This window comes from Ananas comosus, linkage group 4 (genome assembly GCF_001540865.1).
Source record: "Ananas comosus cultivar F153 linkage group 4, ASM154086v1, whole genome shotgun sequence".
NCBI lineage: Eukaryota > Viridiplantae > Streptophyta > Magnoliopsida > Poales > Bromeliaceae > Ananas > Ananas comosus.
In genome coordinates, this window is record NC_033624.1 from 5,027,184 (window position 1) to 5,046,449 (window position 19,266).

The 19,266-nt window shown below is 33.6% G+C and overlaps 1 protein-coding gene across 1 annotated transcript; it reads right to left on the bottom strand.

Annotated features, from left to right (window-relative positions):
- Positions 361-11,003, bottom strand: LOC109709698 (CDP-diacylglycerol--glycerol-3-phosphate 3-phosphatidyltransferase 1, chloroplastic). Its single transcript, XM_020232026.1, has 8 exons — positions 10,421-11,003; positions 5,051-5,117; positions 4,852-4,926; positions 4,697-4,748; positions 2,998-3,083; positions 2,842-2,916; positions 2,101-2,195; positions 361-940 (listed from the first exon to the last, which is right to left on the bottom strand). Exons 1-8 carry the CDS (start codon positions 10,852-10,854, stop codon positions 847-849), a joined length of 978 nt encoding a protein of 325 aa, XP_020087615.1. The 5' UTR covers positions 10,855-11,003; the 3' UTR covers positions 361-846.

Genomic DNA, 19,266 nt, shown 5'->3' on the forward strand with positions numbered 1-19,266 from the left:
AAACCTATGAAACTTACCGGACAAATGGGTTAATCTTGAATTGTCCGTCCAACTTTTCAAAATTTTAATTTTTCTATATAATTATTTAATTTGTTTAATTTGAATTAATCAGCAACACTTTAATTTCAAAATTTAAGTGCTTCATTTATCTTTACAAATTTAGCTAGTATATTTTATGCAATTCTCACAACTTCAAATTTATTAAAATAAATAATTAACTTAAATAAGAAGTTGACACTGTTGTTACTGACTCAAACAAAATAAAATAAAAAAATGGATAGTAAAATCAAATTTTGGATTAATTCAGATAAATTTTGCATAGTTTTTGCCTATTAAAAACAACATTTACCAAATGGAACATTGATCAATCAAAGGGAGTAGGCAAGATAAAGTAAATATACATGTAACCAAAAGAAGTATTTGTTAACAGGGTTGATATACCGATCTCAAATAATTCATGGTGGCCAAGCGAAAATCACAAAATATTCACAAGAGGATTTTAGCCCTATTTCATCTCCCTCCTATATTTAACGAAAAAAAGGAGGAACTTCATAAAGATTAAAAAATATACTCTGAGAGTGTTGTTTAAAGATTTTTCTCCCTCATCTGCTGCGAAATTTAACTCTCAGCCTAACCCAAGAGGGGGATCTCCAATTCATAGAGCCTTTTTCCACGTAGAAGCCTCATCTTAAACCAGTATAAGCTATGGGAAATCCTCAAAAGCAAGAAGCTTAGACGCGCATGGACCGGATAACGACAATTTTTGCGGCAAATGCAATATTCTTGTGGCATCTAACCAATCAGGTTGTGCAGTGGGATTATGGGGCATAAATTAGTTCACCTTGATCACCATTTCCCCGAAGCAACAGCAGGTCTCCTGCAAAAGTATTGCGCTCCATAAGCTGCCCATGATGTTACCGTAGTTGAGGCCACCAACCAGCTGCAAAGAGATATAAGCATTAATTCAGTACGTTTTTAAGAAAACCTACAAACCTTTTCTTCGATAAAGCAAGAAAAATAAGCAAATTACACAAATAACAGTGAGAATCTTAGTCATATACGCATTAGGAGCACAAAATTGCACCATTTCAGTTACTCTCCGCCCGTCATCATTACAACATGCAAGCTGTGGACAGATGCTTACTCGATTTAAGGTGCCATTTCCATATTGGTTATGGCATCACAGAAAACTGATGCATCCAATAAGTGTCAGATACTTCAAAGGAGCATTCAGCGTTTTAGAAATTAGGCAAATGGCCAGACAATTGGGGGATACTCATAAGGACACGTGCTAGATATCCAATAGATATGAGCAGGATACAAGGCAGGTTTTTGGGCGATTTGTAAGGAGTGAGATCTGAAAATACGTTACATAAGCTACCAAACATGCATTTGGATGAAATTTGCATCATGGATTAACAGTTGATAAGTTAATGAGTTTACTGTATTCTGCCATACAATCATCCAAACTATTTCACAATATTTTGTTATTAAGAAAATCTACACTTGAAACAACTTTTATTCCAATATCCCCCACCTTGTCATATACTAAGATTTGTAGAATTTGTCATATCATTGTTCTTCATGTGCTATGTCATATCTATATCACATATTTGTCCCTGTCCGACACACTTTGTAGGCATTTAATGAACAGATTCATGCAAGCAAATACTGAAAACCCTCTCCAGTTCTTTTTCGTTTATTTCTTTTCACCTTCTGAAAGAAGCATTTAACCTTGCCTTTTTCATCAATGCTATCTGTACATCCAAAAGTTACCTCCTCAAGCTACTCTGTTGGTTTACCAGCATGCCAGTAAAAACAAATAACTTGAAAGGAAAAAGTATAAAGAAACACATTACAAAAGCACTGTCTATGAAACATAAATCTCAAAGGAAACCCTCATTTTACTTGCATTAACTAGTTAAATATAACATCACAAATAATTAAGCTTTTGAGTTGTCTATATTCAGATCAGAGCAAGCAAGATGACAGCAAAAGCTTCATTTATAATTCAACTAGTTAATCGATTAGTTTAGTTTCGATTAACTAATTAGAGCTTTGTAAGATCAATCATAAAAGATTTTAAAACAGGATAATTACCTTAAATTTGTTATATACAATTGGGTTTCTGCAGTGCCTAATTCTGGTTGAAGAAGAGCAGCTGCAACTAAAACCAGTTGGAATCCTGTATTCAACTGCACCAAACTCCACTATTAGAAAGAACTGAAGCATATGTATTTAGCTAAAACTACCAGGTAGTCCCTGAACTTTCAATACATTACAAAATCGTCCCTGATTTCTCACTTGCCTGGTAGTCCCTTAAACTCACCTAGTTTCACCTGTTTATGTGAAAGATGAATCTACATTGCTATTCATAAAAAATTCAAGGACAACCGCCAAGAATTTAATTGCACATTGGCACGGGCCGTACCGACAGTGCGATACCGTGCCGACAAGATATCGGCCTGATATGGCCTCCATGCAATGCCACGACTCAAAACCCTCTTTTCTTTGAAATTAGCAAATAGTTACCTTAATAAAGTGTAAAAGATTTGGACATAGAATAAGTAGAATAAATTAGCGCCAAAGAAAATAAATATTTTATGCCCTTGTAGCTGGGCTCAGATATTTTTAGTAACTAGCACGCATCGGCACGGCATGACACGCACCATGCCATACCGTGTCATATTGTGCCAACAAATTTTTAGCACAACCCATTCCACAATACTTAAGATCTTGCTACTTGCACATTTTGCTTTATATTTTTGAAGCAAACAATAATATCCTTTTTATACACAAAAAAAACACAATTGACATTTTGCATAATGGGGGAAAACATGCCTTGCTTATAAAGAGAGGCTCCACTTTCTCTCGATGATTTGCATCAAGGTTGACAAAATCCGACCAACTGTTCCACTAAAATCCAACAAAAATATATTGGTGAGATTAGAGTAAGCTGATCTACTTATTTACTACATAAACGTATGTCAAGTTCACCTGCCACCCCAAGATAGAAGCTCTTCTGTAGACTGCACCACTGACAAGGGCAACATCTCTTAAGATCACCAGTCCAACTAGTTCAGCTGTTTAAACACAAAAAAAAGGAAAAAAATGGGGGGGGGGCGGGGGGGGAAGTAACAAATCCTTGGTCCAATTATACCACTGTTTTATTCTCTCTTTTTTTCAAGGATTTTAAGATGTTTTAGAGAAAACTAGTACATGATTCAGCAAATAGATAAGATAGTAAACCCATTTTAAACTTACTATAAACCATTTTATAGCTAGTGATACTGAGGCTAGGCTAAATAACGTGTCATTAAAACATGATACTGCTAATTTGTTCACTAGGGTACTCAATTTGATTAATGATTGAATCGAATGTAATTGGAAGTTTAATCTACCATTTTATTGTTACTCTCTCATGTGGAACTCAAAGTAATTTCATTTTCAGAACTTAGGTAAACTTAAATATTGGGTTGCATTGTTCTTTTGTGTAGTATTTAATAATTATTATATCTAATTTATTATGAAATAAAAATCATTTTTTGTAAATAAAAGGCAAGAGCAAAGTTGGCATTTTGTAAATTCAACCATCGTTCTTCGTAAATAAAAGGCAAGGGCAAAGTTGGCATTTTGTAAATTCAACCACCATCTTTTTTCACTATTCTATACTATTCCATATAATTAACCAAACACAATGTCATTTATTCCAGAGAATAACAACTTTATAAACCAAACACAATCTTATTTTTATTCCTGACTATTCCGGAATAGCAAGCTATCCCGAATATAAAAAAATTTATACCCGTACTAAACGGGACCTTAAGAGTATAACAACAGGGGAAAAAAGCCAAAGAAAGAAGTAGTGCTTGATATTGTCAATATAAATGAAAATAGATTATATGCTGTCTCTTAGGACAATAATAATCCGATTTGATAAGCAAACTGCAATATGAACTGCATAATGCACCTTCACAACTTTCATAGCAGAAGAGAAAGGGCAAAGCTCCCATAAAGCATGAATGTAACTTTGGATACAAGCACAACTGATACAGAAAATATAATGATATTACATATTGATTGTGAGACCATCACTAGTTTATTTATCAAGAAGAAGCTACAAATCGCATCAGAGCGTAAGAAACAATACAATACTTATGAAGTTTAGAACCAACAAGAATTAAGATAGACAACTTCATAAATGTTCATGGATTTCATTAGTCACCATTATTTATCCAACAACCATTGCTTATGTGATGCATAGGCAAAATTTGATTTTAACTGCAAAATACAGAATATTTTTTATGTGATAAAGATAAGTACATGAAATGATAAGATTATAGCTGTATTTAAACCAGGATTAATTGGTTTAGATATGATGAACTTAAATTCAATTTAAACTTCAAGTAGATAGTTTCATTAGATTTAACAATTTCCTCTAGATTCTAGTTAAAGCTGAATAACTAAATTGACCGTTGAAACACATTTCACATTACTACAGACCCTAACTATAATCATATGCACAGTATTATCTTCGGATGGATTTTCGTCAATTGTGACAAAAACGGCAATGAAGTTTCTACTTGAGCATAAAATAGATTAGATTAGATACCAAGTCTATGAAATTTTAACAAATCCAGCATATCCCCGCCACAACGTACTGAATGCATCTAAGAATCATAGAGAAGTTACTTACGGTGTAAGAGGTCCTTTTTAACCATAGCCAGAGCAACACAACCAATTAAAACCTGTTCAAAGAGGTTAATGACAACCAGAACATAAGGAGCTACAAAGAAACTAACAAACATAAATGTTTTATTTGCTTAAATATTCCATGGATTGACATTAAACCTTGTCAGCCAGTGGATCAAGATATGAGCCAAACACGGAATTGATTCCCATCCTCCTGGCAAGAAAGCCATCCAACTAACACACACACACACACACACACACACACACACACAAACACACACACAAAGGAACAAGTGACAAATTAAGAATGCTGGCAAATTTATTATCACAATGATTCACAGAATATGCATTCTCTCACCCAATCAGTTGCTCCAGAAATAACTAGAGCACCAAAAGCAGGAAGATACCATTCATTGATAATCATCCTACACCAAGTTAGTAGTTCATTAGAATTTCAAAGAGATGCAGCATAATAGACTTTCTTTGCCCAATAAATTGTGGAACTTCAACTCTGTGAAGTGTCATAACAAACTTTCGTATCATAATAAGATAATATTTCTCCAGGAAAAGTGTTTAACTCCTATTGAATTATCTAACTTTTGATTAGGGGAAAAAATGAAAATTCTAGATATGAACTTATCTAGCTTCAATCAACAATTCTTTGCTCTGCTTAAGCTTTTTAACTCATGAATCTGACTTTTGCATCTGCCTTTACAAATCTAATCCTTCTACATATTTGTATACAGAACAAAAAGATGTGATAAATGCAGTTCGAGATTTGCCTCTTGATTTTGAAGACTAGAGAAGATAGAACAATACAGAACCAACACTAGCAATCACACAAACGATACGCATTATAAGTTTCTTCACTCAATCTTTACTCCAGAACCAAACAAACAAACAACAGCAACTTCATACAAGTTTACATGTTAAGAGAAGGGGTTTGAGCAGTTGAACTAATTTACTTTTGAATTAAAAGCTAAATAATGAGCTCACATAAAAAGTTTTTATGCCCTTCCCTATTTTTTTTTTCTTTTTCCCTGTAACTCTGTGGCCAGATTGGAATTCAACACGCATGTTTCCAATAAGATGTTACACCTTTACACTGAACTTTAACAGCAACAGGCAGTTTTTAATATACCTAGTTTTTGAAAAGGCCCAAGGCGTGCCAAGGCACAAGGGGCTTGTAGAGTTAAGGCGCAAGGCGCAGGCGTGCGATTGAGAGAGGTGAGGTGCAACTTTTCGTAATATTTGAAGATATAAAAAGAAACAAACATAAAAAGATCATCACAAGTAAGCATAAAACAATATAAGCATAAGATAACCAAAGTAACAAGCCAAAAACACTTTAAGTGTTCTAGCATAGTGTTCTAGCTGTCAAGCTTAATCAAAATATTCATGCAAAGTAACAAGTAGTAATTTAAAAGGCACATGCTTGGTTGCCTAGGCGCAAGGCGCCAAGGCCAGCGCTTTTTGTGCTTCCCTAGGTGTGGTGCTCTCGCCAAGGAGCAGCGCCTAAGGCCTAAGGCACTAAGCGCACTAGGCGCGCTTGGAAGAGGCGATAACAAGTCAAGTTTGACAAGTGATAGCAAGTCAGGTATGATTAAAACAAGAGAGAATATCTATACTACTTATAAAAGCGTGAGTTTTAAATTTTTTTCCTTTTTCCAAAAATACCTCTATCTTTTTTACTAATATTTTTATGTCCAGTAATTTTCAACCATTCGTTTCAAATAATTTTTCAAATAATAATTTATTCTCAAATATAGATCTTAAGTTTTTACCATTGGATCTCATCCAACGATTAAAAATAAAAGTATCTGTTACTTTCTTGACAAAAATACGCTCAATATCCGTTATCTTCTATCTACGCGTTTTACAAATATCTACGTGTTTTCTCAAACGTAATTATCGCCATAACTTAAAATATCCTCTTATTTACGTATTTCTCAAATATTTTCTTTCTCACACGTAATACGTGCACCAATCACGTAAAATATTGTTAGAAAGATTTAATACCCATGTAAGTAAACTAAATTGTTAATTAAATAAAATTTTAAATTTTTGAATTTTTCACCTATATTTTTCTTAATTATTCTCAAATATATATTTTAGTAAATCATTTCTCATTTGTCACCTTTGCCGGCACCGGCACATGGTCATCGTCCTCCTCATCGTCATCGTCATCACCGGTGCCGGCACATTGTCGCCTTCGTCACCTTCGCTATAGGTATTTTGATCCTACTGAAAATTTTTTTAATATGCCTTTATACTATTATAGCATTTTTTTTTGAGTATTTTCATATTTTTACCTGTACGTTTCTCAAATATAAAGTATGTATATTTTTAATAATATCTTTTTAAATATTTCTTTTGTGACATAGCTGGCAATCCTTTCTTATATAATGCGCATTTTTTCACATTTTCGTTGTCCTCGCCGGCTCCGGCACATCGTTTTTGTCACCTTCATCGGCCCGGCACAACTTCGTTGTCACCTTTGCTAGAATGACGTAGTCGTCCTCACATTGCATATATATCGACGGAAATCCACTAATCATATCAGCGTTGTTGATGGTTTACCGACATGTCATCGGTGGTCGAGATACAAGCATATGCACGTCATCGGTGGTCGACAATTTATGCGTTGACAATTCATATACACATCAATCTAAATACTCTCCCAAAATTGCACTTTGATCAACAAGTTATTGGTGCTTTTAGATTTTTAGCCATTGGATTAAGAGATATGCGGTTAGGATGATGTGGGCCCTTTAGGGTTGAGTGGGTGGTTAGTTGAATAGTATAATCTAATGGTTGAAAATGATCCGAGTAGTAGATCTAACGATAAAAAACTTACAAACACCAAGTGCTTGGTGCTTTTACAAGCAGCATAGCTGAACTATATATATATATATATATTTTGAATTTTTCTCTCTTTTCTAATACAAATATCTTTTTTTAGTAATTTAATTTTTAGCTAGATTTACTTTTTTTAATTAAAAATTTCAAAGTTTCTGCCCAATTGTTTTCCCTTTCATTATCTTTAATTTCTTTCTAAACAAGTTTCATAATTAAATTCAAATTATATTTCCTTTTCTTTAGTTAACATACTTTAATAATATAATTTTTCTTTACATATAATATACTAACACCTTCTATCAAACTTTAATATATAAATAAATGCTGCATTAATTTTCTATCACCTGCACATACTCAATTTATACAAAAGTATACCACACCTCTAAAAAGCTCACGAATTTAAATTAGAATTCAATTCATATTCTGTGAAATTAAAAAAAAAATCACAAAATTCATAAATATAACCATACCTCTATGACATTATATATTTTGAGCATCTATTTATCAAATTCATCAACTCTTTTTATATTGTTAATTTTTATGTTTATTTAATGCCTAGATATTATGATTTTAAAAATTTATAAATTTTAATGTATAATTTTTTAAAAATAAATGTTAAATATTGAATGTGGTGTATAAAACATGTATATTGGTACAGGCAAAAATTTTTTCAAAATATGAACAGTATCTCGATAGGATTCAAAATTCTCCCAAAATTGTATTAATATTTTTACTATCTTGTTCAAATCAATTGGTGTATATATATATATATATATATATATATATAATATATATATATATATATATAAGGGTATAAAAAATGTTAAAATTTTTGCCCAAATTAAGCCCAATTAATTTGAACAGTAATAATTGGGGAATAGTAGTATTAGTCTATATTTCAATTTCATTAATAACTTAAAATTAATATATATTTTAGAAAAAAATTATTTGATTTTTTCTCACGTGCATTGCACGTGCATATGACTAGTATATATATATATAGAACTAGGCTACTATGCTATTAATAGCAGAAAGTCATTGGTGCTATTAGATTTTCAACCCTTGGATGAAGGGATGTGTGGTTAGAATGATAGTGATCCCCTAAGATTGAGTGGGTGGTTGGTTGATAGCATGATCTAACGGGTGGATATGATCAAAGGGGTAGCTCTAACGACGAAAAACTTGGTAGGACTAAGCGCTTGGTGCTATTGATAACATACTAGCTAGACTCTATATATATATATATAACTCTTAAACCTCTCTCTCTCTCTTTGTGACCCGCTTTTCCTCCTCCTCTTCTCCTTCGCTACTTCTATCATAATCGAGCTTCTTCGTTATCACTGAGGTTAGCTCATTTTTCCTCTGCCACCCTGTGGTTTAAAAAGTTTCAGTTTGTTCCCTTGTGGTTTAGCGCAAATTTCATTTTGTCACCTATGGTTTTTTAAAAATTTTCACTTCACCATCCTTTTTGACATGGAGTTTTTTGGTGAAATAAAAATTAAACAACCGGGAAGCAAAGTGACCACCGGGGGGGGGGGGGGGGGGGGGGGGGCGAATTTGAAGTTTACCCTAGTATAAATGAGTAAATTTGTAAATGACTATATTTTTTACTTTTTATTTGCTAAATAATCAATAAAGGCAAACTTCCTCACCTCCATGAAATTTGAATAAAAAATTCCGAGTTCAAGAAATAACCGGCTGCATGTAAAAGGCGATGGAGTAGGCATTGCGATGATCATTAATAATTTTGGATAATTTACTATATTTCTCCTCTCTCTCTTTTTAAAACACCTAGCAATGGCTTTCCTTCCCTCAATCAATGGCCTCGTAAACACATCCCTTCAATGGCCTTTTCTTACCATCAACCAGTAGAAGTACGCAAACAAGGTGACCAAAAACCACGAAAATAAATGATGCTAGTCCAAAATGTAGGCATCAATACAATGCTAGCTACTCTTTTTCAGCTTGTAGCTTAAACTACCTTTTCTGCATCAGGAGTGAATTCTCTGCATCAAGAGTGAATTCATTTTTTTCCCCTCTTTTTGAGCGTACATTCACTACTTCCTACACTAGATCCACTACTTTTGTTCTCAACTCTTTTTCTAAGAGAGCTCATTTCTGCGACATCATCTTCGATTTCATCGTCGCCAAAGTGATATGCATCTTCAAAGTCAGGTATGAGTTAATTTTGCTTTTTCTCTATCACATTTTTGGCCATAAAATATTTAATTTCCTTCCTCACACACGGTGGACGTCCTGTCGGAGCTTTTGCATTTCGGAAACCTCCAATAATATGTTGTTTTACTCTATAAATTTTCCCTTGAAGGAAACCTCACAATTAATAAAATGTCCAAATGAATCAAATTCAAATTGTGGCTGAACGATAGTTGAACCTTTTGTAGGTTTGTGTGAAGGAATAATACATCTGTAAGAATTGTACAGACATTCAGCTGAGAAACAGGCATAGAACTTGCACTTTGATCAACAATTAATATGCTAAATGAAGTTGCACAACTAAGCAACTTCATAAGAATTCCCTTTCTTAATAATCTTGTTCCTTCCTCTTCCATGCCTGCATATTCCCTAACAATCAAAGCACATGTACTACATGCTAACAAAATTGTTCTTTTCATCGGTTCTTCCCAAATTTATAAATAACATAGCTAATTCATACTCATTTTCATAAGCCGAAATGAACAACAAAGTAGCTTGCACATAATAACTCAACAATCAACAAAAACAGAAGCTCTGATAGATTATATAATTGTTTTCCCATCTTAAAACCCTGTGCTATACATTTTGATCTATGAACATAGCAAACAATTAAAAGCATCATACAAAGGTGCATTGAGGATGAGATGGTACATACCAACCAATCACCGGTCCCGAAACCAACCGACTGATCGATACCAAATTCGGCAAATTCAGAAACTTCTCATCAACCCTAATTTCCCCAACCTCTCCACCCACGCTCCGCTCCTTCCGCCACCCGATAACGCCCCCAACGACGCCTCTTCCGACCTCTCCGATAATGGGGAACCGCCTCCCGTTAAGCAAATCCTTGGGGAAAATCGCCTCTCTCCCGCGCAGGTAGAGCGGGGTGGCCGATTGTGAGAGCTTCCACGGGGGCGAGGAGAGGAAGAGGGGCCCGGAGAAGTGGGGGACGGCGGCTACGGCGGCAGAGGCGGCGGCGGAGGAGGAGGAGGACGAAAGGGGGAATGGAGGAGAGGAGGAGTGGAATGAGAGGAGAGATCGAGGGTTAGGGTTTTGGAAGAGGGACCTTAGGGTTTTAAAAATCGCCATTAGAGGAGGAGGAGGAAGAAGAAGAAATGGCAGCAGGCGGTTTGGGGGGGTTTTAGGGAGGTTCGAAACTGCGCGGGGGCGGCGGTGGCGGTCGCGGCCGCGGAGGACGACGCGTGTTGACGGGTTCGTGTATTCTGCGCGGATTCACTGCAAGAATGCTTGTACCATGTTTGTACATACTCGGTGTTTTTGTTTAGGGGCAATTGGTTATATACGCCCAAAAATTTCCGACTTTCTATTACTGTTCTTAAAAAGCCAATATTAAAAACACTTTTTTTATATTCTAAGTTATTTCAAATATACCTCTAGAGTTAAATTCTATTAATGAACTGTTAACAATAGTCGTTATTTTAGTAAAATTATTATTTTGCTCTTTCAAATATATTTTTTTATCATAATTAACTTTTCTTATTTATTTTTAAGTTAGAGGCAAAAAAAAAATATTTTAATTTTTGATTTTTTCAAATATACCTCTCTACCATTACTAACTTTTTTTATTTGCTCTTAAGTTAAGGGCAAAAGAGGTATTTTGATTTTTTTTTTACATGTCATCAAAACTATAATAATTTTACTAAATAGCAGGTAAAAAGATAACAAAAAAAAAGATAACAATAACAATTAAAAAGAGGAGATAAAAAAAATTTTAATAGAAAAATCACAATTTGGGACGAAAAATTTGGCAATCAATAGTAAAACATTTTGTAAGCTTTCCGATAATATGCTTTTTCTAGAAACATTGAGAATTATTTTAACTTAAACTTAGCCATTGTCATTTAATAAATAAAAATATCATTCTTATTTAATAAATAACTAGTGTAGATACACGCGCGTTGCAGCGGGCAATTCTATAAAGTAAATCAATATATATAACAATTAATCAAAATGATATCATAATTCATAATTAGCTTTCATTCATTAGAATACATGAAAAAATCGGAAAGTACTTGCAATACATAAAATGATAGTGGAAAGCCCTACTCTATGTTTCATTAAATGGGTTTAAAGATATATTTATCATAGTAATGAGAGAATAATATGATCTACAAATACAAAGAGACTTAAAATTAACTTCATAATTCCTATACATTAACTCTCTTTCATTAGTAAATCCTATAACTTTAATGCCCCTTCTTCAAATATTTATAGGGCTTTCATCAATTGCCTTATATCGTCAGAAATCTTTCTCTCAATGTATTATAGCTCTTAATGCACTGAAATCCAACAAAATAAAAAAAAAAAGAACAAAATTAGAATAGATAAGAAATTTAGGTTTGAAATAATTTAAATTTTAAATAGAAAATATAAATTAGTTAAGAATAGAATAATCACAAATGCACTTGTCATTATGATGTTATGAGATGAAATATATCTAATTTACTCAATAGTAGATAGAGCAAAAATCTGCAATGGAAAATAACGAAACAGGAACAACGAAGCAGTAAGCAAAAATAAGTAGATTTTCATCAGTATTTTTGCACTAAATACACCCTTTTTTCTTCTTGCAAATCAGTAATTTGTGAACAATTAATAGAAGCAAGAGTTACTTATCATTGCTCATTTCTTTATACATACTAATTAATTGCAAATTATTATTCGTGTGAACCTTCACCCTTACTTTCGGTGAATAAGACCCACATTTAATGCAAATAGACTATTGAACTTCATATGTAACATGAAAGCATAGTATTAAGTATAATTAATATAAGCAAAAACTTTAGGAGAAATATTTATACCATCTTTTTTTTTTTTATTGGTAAAAACATATAAAACTTATCTAAACTATGAACTATTTTAAGTTGGCGATGTAATCTTTGCAAATTTTGATTTTACTATCTAACCAATCAATTTATTTGATTTGAATTAATCGATGGTATTTGACTGTAAAATTTAAATGTCTCGTTTGTCTTTACATATTTAATTAGTTTGTATGTTTCATACCGATTCTCACAGCTATGAATTTAATTATAGTAAGTAATTAGCTTATATTTTAGAGTCAAAATATCTCCGACTGACTTAAAGCAAATAGATTGAAAGGTTAAATAATAAAATTATAATTTTGAAAAGTTAGGAAGCCTATTCAAAATGGTTCATAGTTCAGTTATGTACAGTTATATCTTTCTTTTCAAAGAGGTAGCCTTAATACAGTAGTAGAAAGTATGAATTTCTATAGGTAGAAATTTGTATTGCTATGGTGGCAAGGAAAAATAAAAAGAAAACATGGGATAGAGTTCAAAATAAAAGGAGAAAATGACTGTCAACATCTCCCAAAATCACATGAAAATTTCAAACACCAAAAATAAAACATGCATAATTGCTTATCATATGACATTTGTATATATAAAAAAAAATCATATATTTTGAGGAACTAAGAAGTGTTTAAATCATATAATCTTCTCATTACTAAATTTTGGAACCTACAAACACTACAAAAAAAGCGGACTATACCGACGCTTTTTAAATCACATACCGACGCTCGAAAAAGCGTCGGGCGCTGGGTCGGTAAGCGCAGTGACGGGAGAAAAATGCCGACGCATCGCAAAGCGTCGGTAAATAGGGCCGACGCACAAAAGCGTCGTCATTTTGGTCGTTAATTCGAAACTATCTACACATGAACAAAAATCATTTTACGATGCTTTAGAGCGTCGGCTACATTTCTCGACGCTACAAAGCGTCGGCATGGTAGTTAGGCTTAAGCCTGTCTTCCTTTGTTGTGATGCTTTAAAGCGCCGGCAAAATAGGTAACTTGTTTTTTTATTTTTAGATAGGGACACTTTTATGCGTCGGCAACTTATTATAATATATATTTATTTTTTTGATAATTTTCTGTTTAAACAAAATTCACCGTTCAACTTATTCAACCAAGAACTAAAATCTAGTATGTATGCACATTTCTAATTAAAGAACTAATGACAATAACAATATATAACTTATATAAGAAAGTAATAAATATTTAAACTTCATGTCAATGTATTACATTACTAAGTCAAAACAATAACAAGCTATTGGCATATAAACTTAATTCTAGAATTATAGTACTTATAAGATTTACAAAAATAAAGCTAAAAAAAAGTCACAATTCACCCTCGTCTCTGAGCCGAAGTTCACGTATTGGCCTACAAGTATCTCATTCATTTCCGATTCGTATTTCTTTCGCATTTCTTGCATTTGAACTTGCAGCTTTTGAACTTCTTCTTTTATTGGATCATGTCTTTCATTCTCTACATTTCTTAACTGAGCCTGAATTTCCAAAAACTTGTGTTGGTGAGGAACCAATGCCACAACCCTTCACTCGATCATACCAGTTTTCTCCCTTTTTTTAACTTGAAAATATTATATCTTCAATTTGTTTGGTGGTATTTGAGAACTCCGGCATAGTCGATTGTTTAGCTAGATCTCCCAATAAGTCTTCTACATTAAAGCAAAAAAAATTGAACATATATATCAATTGCATGCCACATAACTTTATTGATGCAAAAAATAAAAATAATATAAAATAAAGTGCATATTGAATACTGTAAAATTAATTGAGGCTTGATAAATATATTCTCGATCTTTAGTTTTGCAAGTCCTCCTACATTATCGAATTCATTTGAAGAAATCTGCAAAAGGAAAATATGCTAATAGCAGGCTATGTATTATGCATAAACTATAATTCTGAAGAAGCTGCAGCAAAAAGAGAAATATCAAACAACTGACTAAAGAAACCATTAATAGAATTCAACTTATCAAAGAAACCATTAGAAATTTCAAAATTGACATTAATAGTCAAAATAAAAAACTAGAATTCAAATGCATCAACTCACAAATTATATACCCAAATATACTATAGTTTCAAAACATTAGCAAATGGAATATCAGAGTTCATTTGTTCTAGCAGAGTAATAATGAGCTTAAAGTTTCATCAAGAACAAGATATCTATTAGGAATAATTNATGCATCAACTCACAAATTATATACCCAAATATACTATAGTTTCAAAACAGAAAAAGAAATAAATTATTACAACTTGTAGCACATTTGTATCGGAAGAAACATTTCATCAGACATATGATAAAATCACAACTTATAGGTAAATTATGCACTGGAGGAAGGATTCTTTATTAATTACTAATCAAATTTTGCTTTGTAGAAGAACTTAAGGTAACCATTAGTGCACTCTTTAACTGTAATTTGAACCAATGAAGTGCTTAAGACATTAGCAAATGGAATATCAGAGTTCATTTGTTCTAGCAGAGTAATAATGAGCTTAAAGTTTCATCAAGAACAAGATATCTATTAGGAATAATTTAAAATACAAACATTTCATACAAACAAAAAAGATGCAAGTAAAGACAAATAGAAACATCCAAAGGACATTGTATTACATAAATATCAATCCTAACTCAAAAAATATGTCAATCAATCAAATATAAAGGTTAATTAAAACAAAAAAACCCTAAGCCCTCGTGTTTGTCATGTGCTAACCAAAAATTACCATGCCAAAACATAGCATATCGTTTCTCTTCCTAAAATCTTTCTGTAGCCATGCTTTTGTATGGATTTCTTTTTCTGATTTATTTCAGCAAGAATCGATCAAGAAAGTTCATTAATGTGTTTTTATGTCACCCTATGATCTCCTTTGATTGAGTAGTTCATAATTAGTAGGTTCGAAAGATTTGCCTATTAATTGTCACTAATTTTGTCAAATTTTCTTTTACACACTCTGGTGTCGTAAAATTGAGGGTTTGAGCTAGTGAAATAAAACATTACTAGGGAAGAGAACAACTCAGAGCTGTTTGTTGGTGCCAAAGAACTGAAAATTAAATCAAAGGAATAGTTGAGGGATTATCCTGCAAACAATTAGATAATATCGATATATTTCAGGAGAAAAAAATCTAATTTCTACATCCCACAATGGGAAAGAGTGAAGAAAAAAGAAACAATGCTCTCTCCTTCAATCCTCTTGCTGCTGGTTCCAACCACAATGACACAAATCACCCCAAAATTTCCCAAAACACAATTCACCTCCTCTAAATTTAAACTCAAATTAAAATTAAAATTTAAATCCCACAGGGAAAAACCCTAACCCACACCCAATTTCAAGAAATGGGTCGAAAAATTCAAAAAATGGCTCTCAACCTTGGGATTTCTAAATCTATCTGGTAGCATAACTGTAATAGTCGATAAAAAGAGAAAATCGAACCAGAAAATGGGATAGATTCTTCTCGATGCGTCGGTGTCGAAATACTTATCTCCCCCTCGCCTTCTCGTCCTTCGCTACCACCACCATCGTCAAAGACCGGCGAGATGTCGCCTCGAAATTAGAGGGGAAGGTGGAGCAGCTTACCTTGTCGGTCGACAAGGTGGAGCCGGAGGGTTGCGCACTGACCTGGAAGGAGGCGATGGCGACGACGAGGTCGAGGAGGGGCGGATTTAGGAGAGGTAGCCAAACCCTAGCCTTATTTGCTAAGGAAAGGGTTGGAGCGGGAGTGGAACGAGGGAAAATGAAAAGGCCAAAAAAAAGGCCTTACCAAAGTAATTTTTCGCGCTTTACTTTGGCGACGCTCATCCCTAGCGTCGATAAAATTTCGACAGGGTAAAAATTTGTGGACGCTTTCTAAGTGCGTCGGCGTAAAAGCGTCGGCATAGATCCTTTTTCTTGTAGTGAAAATGTTCTGCATTTTTGTTCTTTCATCTCCTAGATTTGGCAACTCACATTGTTGTTATACAGTGATCTATCATACAACAACCTATCTGGTAAAATTCCTGGAGAATTGGGGCAGCTGCAGGATATAAGATTGGAACTTTGTAAGTCCCACTTTCTATATATTTCTTATTTTGTCGTAAAAGAGACTTTCTTCTGTGAATTATTTTAACAAACTTCTCATGAATATATAGGATCCTGAATAACAACTTGTATGGAGATATACCTGCTTAGTTAACCAACTGCTTTAGCTTAACTTCATTGTAAACTTTTTACTATTTCAACATCATTTTAAAAAAAATATTTACATCAATTTTAAAATTACATTATTGGCCATCTGGTTTTAATTTCAGAAACCTCTGTTACAACAACTTTTCTGGACATGTCCCATTGTCAAAGAACTTTTCAAAGTTTTCAGCAGAAAGGTATTAAAGACACTAAATTTTATTTCTTTCCTTATTTTTATCAAAATTGATCTTATTATTATTATTATTATTATTATTTGATGTATGTTTTCAACTTCGTAGGCAATCCAATACTCCATGGTTGTTTTTCGCTAGTTGAGCAAAATTAGCAATCAAATTATCGTTTATAATTTCTAGTTAAAACTCGGTCCATCCTGCTAATTAATTGATGCTTAATCACTTATGTACTCTCTTTTTTTTCTATACTTATTGCAGTCACCATTTCTCGAACTATAATTGTTTGCATATTTTAAACTGCATCACTTTACTCTCAATGACTATAGCGGCAATATACAAATCCAATCAACCAACTCCCTCATATCACCCAATTTACAACAAAAAAAGTAAAATTCACCAAGAAAAAACTAAAGTATAATCACTACCAACAGAGGATTGGAATCCCAATCGTGAAACCTCAGTACAAATCAAATACAAATCATAATAGAAAATCTAATACCGAAGACCAGAGTTTGAAAACCTCAATTGACTGAAACATTATAACATAGATCTAAATAAACAAAGATCTAGAGAGAGAAAGGAATGGGTAAGGATGAATTACCTTAGAGTTTGGAGAAGAACTTGATAGCTGAGGGCTTTGGAGAGTCGCAACATTCATTGAAGCCTCAAAAGCAAATTAAAATAAAATACAACTAAAATTTAAAATATTATTGACTTAAAAATTCTAGATAGATTGCTACATTGTCAGGTTAGACCAAACTAAAATATCAGTTACTTCTGGATACTTAGAGAAAAATTGTAAGTACTCCAAAAATGCATAGATACAAAATAGACAAAGAAAAGTTATATCTGAATTGAAGAAATTTCCTACGGTATATCTGAAGTCGTGACCTAATAATGTATTTTACTTAAGAGAGATGACTTACATGTTTTGGTATGTTCAGAAGTAACTATCACTTTTGAAACTATCGAAGGTGCTGTACAATCTAAAAACAATCATTCACCTACACTTCAAATATCATTACAAAAGACAATAAGCATGAAACTTTATAAAATTGATCAAGCAAGTGGCCCTTCACCGTGATCAGGTCCTTCGCTGCATCCACCATCACCTCCTTCACCCCTGCGCCTGTGAGACCCCAGATAGTCCTATATATGAGATATAATAGGGCTAAACTCTTAACCCGGCTTAAGCATTTTGGGTGGTGGCAAGGCCCAAGAGATTAAGAGAGTTAAGCGTGCTAGGACGGGAGTAGTCCTAGGATGGGTGACCCCCTGGAAAGTTGGGGCGTCACAGCGCCGCACAACCGCTAATTATTATTAATATTTAACTTCACATTAAAAAAAAGAAAAGAAAAGAAGAAACCCTAATTCGGTCGTTACACCCCTCGCAGTGGAGCCGGATCTTGAGCATCACCGTCGACTCCGGAGGCTATAAATTTTTTTTAAAAAAAATTAAGGAATTAATACCGATGAATTAATTAATTAATTAAAAACGACCAGTAGGTTAATTAATTGATTCAATTAATTAATTAATTGGTAAAATAAATAAATAAATAAAAATAAATAAAAAGAAATTTGGGCACCTCTTTGGGCTTTTTGTCATCGCCCTTGCCGGCGGCGGTGGCGTCTTTCGTGGGCTGCTTGGGGGAGTCGGTGCCGGACTTCTTGTCGCTGCCGACTTTGTTGTCCTTATCCTTCTTGGGTGGATTCGCTGGGGAGACGAACTCCACCTTCCTCTTCGTTTTGGTCTCGATCCTCTCCTTCACCTCCCACGGATCCGCGGGCCCCGTCACCGTCACCCTGTTGCTCCCCGCGTCCGCGGATACCGTCATTCTGCAAGTGGCCAATTATTGTAAGAAACTCTGCAACGGTTCAAAACCCAATTATTGCCACGTGGAAAAAAACGGTTCGGGTGAAAAAGAAAACGGTTCGGTTTAAAAGAGGACCAAAGTGAGGGTGAAGGAAATTTTGCCATGTGGCAAAATTATTGGGGATTCATATTAGTTTATAGATAGATTATAGATTTATAGATAAAATAGGCCCACATTCCTTCATTGAGTCATGTTTCTTAAGATGGGAATTAAAATACCATTTTCATCTAATAAATTTAATAAATAAAATAGAATAGTGGGCCCCATGTTCGGAAAGCTGGAAAAGGTTCCCAATTAGTAAGTTTAGGATTAAAAAATTATTCTTATCTAATAAATTTAAGGAAAAATTTTAAATACCATCATTCAGTTTCACATTTTCTCAATCTAGTACTATGTGGTTTAAAGTGTATCAATTTAGTGCCCTGTAATTTCA

Excerpts from the sequence above, each read along its gene's own strand:
- LOC109709698 (XM_020232026.1), bottom strand. The coding sequence starts at position 10,854 with ATGGCGATTTTTAAAACCCTAAGGTCCCTCTTCCAAAACCCTAACCCT. Across the intron at positions 5,118-10,420 it reads TCGGGACCGGTGATTGGTTG|GATGATTATCAATGAATGGT; the intron begins GTATGTACCATC and ends AACTTGGTGTAG. Across the intron at positions 941-2,100 it reads TTGTATATAACAAATTTAAG|CTGGTTGGTGGCCTCAACTA; the intron begins GTAATTATCCTG and ends ATCTCTTTGCAG.